The sequence below is a fragment of the Camellia sinensis genome, chromosome 5, assembly GCF_055761805.1.
Source record: "Camellia sinensis isolate YWXY chromosome 5, ASM5576180v1, whole genome shotgun sequence".
NCBI classification, from domain to species: domain Eukaryota; kingdom Viridiplantae; phylum Streptophyta; class Magnoliopsida; order Ericales; family Theaceae; genus Camellia; species Camellia sinensis.
In genome coordinates this window covers 100,497,451-100,506,117 of record NC_138965.1, presented here as the reverse complement: position 1 = coordinate 100,506,117, position 8,667 = coordinate 100,497,451, and the positions used below count along the sequence as shown (strand labels likewise).

The window sequence follows — 8,667 nt, the reverse complement described above, 5'->3', positions numbered from 1 at the left end:
TCTGAAAGTACCTTTTTTTCTTGTTGTCCAGATTATATCTGTTTGTATTCTTTTTATTCTTCATTTTAGATTTAGAATAAATTAAAAAGAGTTAGAACACAGGTTTGGTTCGCCGAACAAATTTATTTGAAGTGCTTCTATAGATTTGTGAAGATCATTGTATCCTAGGAGATAGACGCCATTCAACCGTAAGCACTGTAGCGGGGCGAATCTGTCTTAATGACAGAGTGTCACACACTCGACTTGGTCTTAATTTTTATTCGGTTCGATAAATAAATCTGATATGTTATTTATTTATTTTGTTTGAATTTATTTCAAGTTATTTTATTTACACAGAAGATTGTTCAAACAATAACATCAAACTCACTTTGACAGGAGTATTGAATAAAAATTTTGATATATTTTTTTTGAAGTATCTACTATTTTTTATTTAATTTTGAACATACCTTAAATACTTCCACAAATATTTGAAATATGTTCAACTAATCAAACAGTTAAAATTTTTTGTAACAAATTGAGTTTTAGAGAAATACTGTTTCTAGGAGAGTTTTATAAAATGTTAGGTCTTGATTTTAAAAAGGGAAAATTAAAATTTAATGAAATCTTTATAAAATATTTTTTTACTAATGGAAAAGTTTATACATATTAATAATTAAATTTTAAAAATTCCCACATAGTTATAATTATTTTCATGAAGATTTCACTGAATTATAATTTTTCATTTTACAAATAAAATAAAAATAATAAAGTTTTAAGAGACAATACATAAATAATTGTAGGGAAAATAACGGAATAGTGGTATCTTGAAGAAATAATTACAAATAAATGATAAATGATATAAATAATAATAATTAAAATCATAATTTTTTATTTATTTATGAATATGTAATAATTTCTAAAAATTACCCTTGTAATTCTCCCATAATTGGATCCTGATTTTACAACACCAAAACACAACCTTGCAGTAATTTGAGAGGAAACTTACAGCCTTAAATTCTCAATAAAAGGACAATGACATTGGAAGTGTCTTTTTTACCATTTGACTTGTTATATTCCAATTGATCACGCTATATATCACTTATTATCATTAGGGTAAATTAGGCTAACATCCTCTCAATTTGTCTGAAATTACACGGTCACTCCATTCATTTCCTAAAATCAAATTGGTATCTTTTGCTTTAGAATTTTGTATAACAGTTTAATCCTTCTATTGGCCAAACATTTGTTGACTTAACATAATTAGATGACATCATCAATTAAATACCTCTAAATACCAAAATTGCCCTTAAATGAAATTGCTTTTCAAATTTTTTTTTTATTTTTTTTATTTTTTTATTTTATGAGATGAGATGTTTGTTTTGCTAGCTTAAGCTAAGTGAGATGTTTGGTAAATTGAAGAGTACTGAGTTGTTTGTTTTCCTCTATTTGGTTGAGTTTTTAGAATTTATGTTTTATAAAAAATTTCAAAATTAGATTGGTGAAAATAATTGACTACTAATTTTTTCATAATCTTTTCTCTCTTTTAGGATGGAAATTATTTTTAAAAATTAATAAATATATATTTTGTGTGTTTGTTTTTGTCAAATTATTTTATATTATTCTTAAAATAAGTTTCAAAAACTCAAGCAAATGGAGTCTCCAAACATGAATAAAAACAGTACTCAACTCTGAAGTGCCTTTCCTATGTGCAAACCTCTCATATATTGATAAAAGAATAAAAGATGTACTTCGTAGGTAGATTAGGTGAAATGTTTACTAAGGCATAAAAGGGTATAAAAGTCATTTGACTTTTTAAATAAACAGATTTGGCAATGTGTCACCTGACGAGGGATGGCTGTGTGATTTGAAGAAATAAAGGAGGTGACAGTGTGATTTCAAACATATAGAAGGGGTGTCAGTGTAATTTACCCTTAATAATAACAATAAAAATATTTTATATCACCAAATACATTGTATTATATAGGTGTTGTATATTTGTTAGAGCAGTGTTATTCTAATCTAAAAGTTAGACTTATTTCTCAAACATAACGATGTGACAATCTATTATAATATTCAGCGCTGCTACAGACTCCTACTGGGGGTCGACCCCAGTGATATGGCAGCATACCATTCGCTAAAATCAAAAAAAAAAAAACAAAAAAAAAACAAATTTTTTTTTTGGGCCAATGAGGGGCCAACACACACAACCCCCAGTGACCCCCACTGGGGGGGTCTTAGGCATTTTTGTATAATATTTATGCAACTCTCTCTCATGTTTTTTCTAATTATCAATTATCTTTTTTACACATCACTAAACCTTAAAATTGAGTCTAGAAAATAGGTCTTTATATCATTTTTTCAAAGTGAATTGGATGTGAGTCAGTCATACAAAGAATATAGACCGGCCGATAAAAAAAAAACAATGAATATAGACCATTAATTTTTTTTTTTCATAATTTTTTAAATAATATTTTTAGATATATAGGATTGCTGAAGACATTATTATTAATTGATCATATAAATTGAGAAAGAGAAGGAGATTTGCTAATTTTTTTTAATAGATATTTATTCGTTCTAGGATGTGAAATTAATCTAAGACACATGTATAATTGGTCCATGGATAGGTATGACGAACAAACATCGCGAGTTGAAGTCGAACTGTTAGTTCGTCACACCTAACTTTGGACCAATTATACATACGTTTTGGGTTGATTTCACATTCTAGAATAAATAAATATCCATTAAAAATAATTAGCAAATCTCTTCAACTCTATATTCATTATATGAGTGACTCACATCCCATTCACTTTGACAAAAATGATATATAGGTCTATTTTCTAAACCCATTTTTAAGATTTAGTGATGTGTAAAAAATTTGATAATTAGAGAAGGCATGAAAGATAGTTACCATAAATATTCTAATAGATTGCAACATTGTTATGTTTGAGAGATATACCTATATTCCAGAGCCGAAACACTTTGGTTATGACGGACAGTGACCTTTCGCACGAGTCACGGATTTTCTAATTTTCCCAAATGATTCGGTGGCGATTCTGAAATCCGGTGATGTAGGCCATTTCTGGCAATATTTTGCAATAAGATGGATTTTCTATAAAAGTTGTTAAATTTGGACTCTCGTTTTATATTTCACATTGCACTAGTATGACTAGATCAAAAGATCTGGAGTCTAAACTGTTGGGCACGTTTGATAACCCCAAAAGCATTCTACACTATGGTGGATTCTACAAGCTTCTCAAATTCTCTCATGTTAATATATAATCAATATTAGAAAAACCCAACCCTATTATATATTTTGTGAAATTCTAAATTGTATCTTTAAGTAATATTTGACTGTCAGTATTTGCATAACGAAAGAAGAATGCATCTCATAAATCTCGCAAGCTATTTTTAAATTTCTTCATATTCAATTTTACATTATTCTTTTTTCACTGTGATCTTCATCTATGTTTTAATAGCTTATTATTATTGATTTTTGAGATTATGATAGTTAATTATTATCTATTTTTAGTGATTAAATTCCCAAGGCATAGTAATTTCACCAGAAGCATTTAACATCTCTATTCTAGTCTCGTTTATTATCAGTAGGTTATTTTAGTCACAAAAAAAAATATAAATTATATTATTATATCTACATTTTTTTATGTCATTTTATAAAAAGTTTTAAAAAATTTATTAAAATGGTCAGCAGAGTATATCATACATTCACTAAATTAACAATTTTTTAACATACACTAGTACAATTTGAAGGAGAATAAGAGAAGAAAAACTATTCACTTATATTTTAAATAAGTAAATTACAAAGTGATATATAGAGTTGAAAACACAACTAAACAGTAACATACCATTAAAAAATCTGTTAACACAACACTTCTGCATTACTTGCATAAACTTACACTGTGTTTGGATTGAGTGATTTGGAGAGAAAAGAAAAGAAATAGAGAGAAATGTATTTCTCTTCCTTGTTTGGTTATGTTAAGTGGAGAGAAATGGGGAGAAATAGAGAGAAATGGAGAGAAACTCATTTCTCTCATAACCTTTATTTTCAATCTTCCCAAAAGTAGAGAGATTGGGAGAGAAAAGAAATCCACAAATATTTATATTTTCATAATACCAATTTTACCCATATAAAAATAAAAGAAATAAAATGATTGAAAATATAAAAAGGTTATTTTGGTAATATGACATAAAATAATTTCTTTTCTTTTCTCTTAATGAAATCTAACCAAACAAGAAGGAGAGAAATCACAATCATTTCTTTTCTTTTATTTCTTACTTATCCAAACAAAAAGGAGAGAAATTACAATCATTTCTTTTCTTTTCTTTTCTCTTATTACTTAAGTAATCATTTCTTTTCTTTTCTCTCCTAAGTTACCAAACATAGCGTAACTTAATGTATATAAGAAAACACAACTCCCAAATTACTAAAAACAAGCTTATTTTTTCAACACGTCAACCTCTTTACACCAACACACAACAATCTCTAATAAAGCTTTTGGTCAAGCTACAAGGTTATGCAGAGTCTTTGGTTTCTTATTGGCGTAGTAGTTGGTAATAGTAGAACTAGCCAAGCCATTTCGAAGAAAAGATGAGAATGTTGTCAAATTCTCGGCAGCCTGATATCTCTACGCGACGAATTTTTCCAAAATCTCCAAGCCTTTTTTGCCCATCGTGGCAGCCACCGAGACAAAAAGGGCAAAACAGAGGCAATCGCAAAAACTAGGGAATGAGTGCCTCCATGTGGTTGGAAATGGGCAGTTGAAAAGCCATAAGCACACATCATTGAATATATAGAGATTTGTAGCTCCCTTTGGAAAGGAAATCCAGCTGTGAGATATATTATAATGCTCAGTGATGCAAAAAGGCCAAGAGTGTTCGCAAACAAAAACAAAAACCAAGTTGGAGCTAAAGAGCCTAAATTTCCAGAGACTGTAGCTAAAGCAGGAATTAGAGATGGATGATATGCAGGGGGTGGTGGTGCTGTTCGTGTTGCTAGTGGTGGTGGTGGTGGTGCTGGTGCTGGTGTAGGAGCTGGGGAAGCAAAGCCGGTTGGAGGGTTCACACCTGCTTGGAATGTCACTGTTGCAATAAGTGCTGCCACCACTAACAATGTATTGCGCACATCACTTGGAGAATCTCTTTGTTGTTGAAATTTAAAATATTTAAACCAATCCTTTGAAGGTTCTTGAAGAGGAAGCAACTCCTGATTGGTTCGGTTGTTGTTGGTTGTGAATTGCTGAAGGGAAGTAGTTATAGATATGCCATTGATGTTGCAAGCTTTAAGTGCTCCGGCAGATTGGAGAACTTCTCTGAGTTGGATGTCGCTGGGACCTTCGGTTACTATGTCCATGATATCCATTGCTGTCAAACCGCTCGAGTTCATTGCATTCAGTTCCAATGAGCTACTAATAATATTGCTGCTATTCAGCAGTAGCTCTACACTCTACAAAACCAAAATATATAATCATTATTCACTGTGCAAGCATTCCATGCAACGAAAAAGTTATCTATATCAATAAGAAAATGTTCACAAGTTTACCCAGGTAATAATATTCATTACACAAGAGACACATTGCAGCAGTCCATAATTGTTCTAATTCATTTCTTTTTCAGTACAAACCCAAATTGTTTTGGAAAAATATGATGAATCAAGTTTGAAAACACTGGTAAATAATTTTAGTGACAGAACACACCTCCTCCACTTTTAGAGAACATCAAGACAAAATTTATTAATCAAATTTTTGTATATAAATTATGTTTCATGTCTCGTGTGACTATGTGTGTCAGTAGGAAGGATGGCTCAAGAGTATGGGTGCAAGATGAATCTAGATGCATCCATCATATACTAATCTTGGCGAATCTCAACAATCCCTAGGAGATGGAAATAGGGGATGGGAAAACTACACCGCACAATAGTGAGACTCAAATAAGAGCATCCACCATATAAGCAAACATCTCATCCACCAGACCAACCCTACCCTTGGTCTCACTAGGTTTAGTGAAGTCCAGATTTTATAAATCATTTCATAATTTTCAGGACAGACAAATTTGAGACTAACAATATAATGAAAAATCCACAACAGATTCAATTAAGTATAGAGAGCAAAAGGAAGATAGGGTGTGCTGAACTTACCTCGAGTTGTTTTCTAGAGACTGAAATATGCAAGACGGTGTTTCCATCCCTATCAGGCCGATTTACCATCTCCTCCATGCGTAGCTGTTCTAGCCATTGGATCAAGCATTTAAACGCTTCAAATTTGCAGAACTTCACAGCCAGATGAAGTGCAGTTGCTCCCAAAGCGGTAACATCTTTAATAGATGCTCCACATGTAGATAGCAATTGATCTATGACCATTACTCTCCCATTTATAGCAGCATAGTGAAGTGCCGTCTTTCCATCTCTACCGCTCAAACGACAGATTTCAGGACCTGCTCCCAGAAGCTCTGTGACTATCTCCACATACCCAAAAGTTGAAGCCATGTCCATTGGCCTAAACCCATCTTGATTTGATTCGCTAGCAAATTCAGGATTGTGTTTTATAATTTCTCGTACAAAAACAAGCTGTCTGGCCTTAGTAGCAATGTGGAGAGGATTCTCATATGGAAAGGTCAATGCAAAATCAGCAAGAATCAAAGGATTTTCTTGAAGCAGTTTCTGCAATGCTCCTACGTTGCCTGTCCGAGCTGCCTCAGACAATCTGTCCTCCATTTCCAATCTTGATAATTTGTTAAGATGGCCAAGATTGGTCTATACGATGTGCTTTTATTCCAAGGTAAAGGTAAAGTATAAATAAAGTCTTCAGAATCAGATAGACTATTAACATTAGGCAAAAAAAAAAAAAAAAAAAAAACACAATTGACTTCAACAACTTCGGTGAGAAGCAAAAACTGAGACAATGAAATAAAAATCAAACTTTGACCATGAGTTTACTAATCCAACCAGTGCCACTGTAGAAAATTTTATAGATGGCATCATTCAAAACATTTAAACATCATAAATTCTATTTAAAAAAAAAAATTAGGCTAATTTACATTTGAACTTTTCTACCTGCAGTTAAAATAAATTTGTGCAAACTTGACTTTATCCTCTTATAGTTAGGCCATATGCTTTCTTATCATTTAAAAATAATTACATAACTCCCACGTAATTTGTGTATCAAAGTGCACCGTCCACTTTTCCAGTCAAGTTAACTAATTATGTTGTTCACACGACAATGAAGAGAGTAAAATCAAAAAAATTAATCCAAACCAACTTTTTAACAGGAACTGAAATAGCTAAAAAGTCAAAAAATCAACCCACATACCAATTGACATCAAAGTCTTCATAATCAAGGCATCAATGTCTTCATAATCAAATAAAATCCTCAAAATCATATCTCACCCACACACAAAAAAAAAGAGCATATGTCCAAAAGTCCAAAATCAAAGTTGAGGAGGAGTTTTCTAATGCAACTTCTCCAAGGGCATATATACCAACTGTGATTCAAAACAAGAAAATTTTATCTGCAAGTCTTTATCTACACTTTAAGACAATGAAGAAAGTAACTATTTTTTAAAATCAAAATATCCTTACATATCTTTAAATTTACAAAGCATGCCATTTTTCTTCCTCTCTCTATTCCTTCCCTCTAACCCATGTACCGCATCAACTTCCTCTTCCCCTATTTTTATCTCACGCACCTCAACACTGCCACACACCAATTGCAACTAATTTAAAATTCATGGGCACCATAAGCTTAGGTCAACCCAGCACATAATTCTTCGTCTAAATATGATTATATAAACAACCTAAAAAATTCTCCTTTTGTATCAGTTATATATATATATATATATACCATATACCGTATATGAAAAGTTTATTCACAAAACCCATTAGGTGATCAAATCATTCAATTTATGAAAAGTTCAAAAATAGAATTGTTAAAAGACATTTATATATATTATATGAGTGTTGTTTAAGTGTGCAACCTGTTAGGACTATGGGACACCAGAAATCAATTCCACACAATAACACAAGAATATTTACATGGTTCGACAATTACCTACGTCCACGGAGAGGTATCCACTATAGAATTATTCCGGAGGGAGATTACAGAACTCACATCTCACAACTCTCTATAGAACTCTCACTCACATATTATACTCTCCTCTGTGTATTCTCAGCTCAGTGTGTCACTCCCATATATCTCTATACAACCCCTCCTCACTTATGTCAATTTATAACCAAGTGAAGAGGAGTAGGTGAAATGACAACCATGAGTGGGCTTGGTTGTGCCACCCTCACCATCTATCTTTGGTGAGTTGGTATTGCCCCATCAGCTTCCTTCACCACATGGTGCCACCCATACCATGTGGATGGTAGGCTCCTTACCATGTGGGTAGTGGATGGAGCCAACAATGCTCCCCCTCCACGCCCACATAGACAACTGACTTCTCACTTGAAGTTCATCCCGGTCAGATGCTTGCAAACTTCTAGTTTGTCTCTGGTGACACCCCTGGTCATCATGTCAGAAGGATTCTTGTCTGTGTGAATCTTCACTAGCTTCATCAGTTGTTTTTCCATTACTTCTCGTATCCAATGATACCAGACATCAATGTGTTTTGTACGTGAATGGTACATGGAATTCTTGCTCAAATCAATTGCACTTTGACTATCACAATGTACCTTGT

The 8,667-nt window shown here is 32.4% G+C and overlaps 1 protein-coding gene across 1 annotated transcript; it reads right to left on the bottom strand.

The window, feature by feature from the left end:
- Window positions 1-4,384: 4,384 nt before the first annotated feature.
- Window positions 4,385-6,804, bottom strand: LOC114276443 (ankyrin repeat-containing protein BDA1-like). Its single transcript, XM_028218229.2, has 2 exons — window positions 6,131-6,804; window positions 4,385-5,440 (listed from the first exon to the last, which is right to left on the bottom strand). Exons 1-2 carry the CDS (start codon window positions 6,704-6,706, stop codon window positions 4,598-4,600), a joined length of 1,419 nt encoding a protein of 472 aa, XP_028074030.2. The 5' UTR covers window positions 6,707-6,804; the 3' UTR covers window positions 4,385-4,597.
- Window positions 6,805-8,667: the final 1,863 nt, after the last annotated feature.

Excerpts from the sequence above, each read along its gene's own strand:
- LOC114276443 (XM_028218229.2), bottom strand. The coding sequence starts at position 6,706 with ATGGAGGACAGATTGTCTGAGGCAGCTCGGACAGGCAACGTAGGAGCA. Across the intron at positions 5,441-6,130 it reads TCTCTAGAAAACAACTCGAG|AGTGTAGAGCTACTGCTGAA; the intron begins GTAAGTTCAGCA and ends TTGGTTTTGTAG.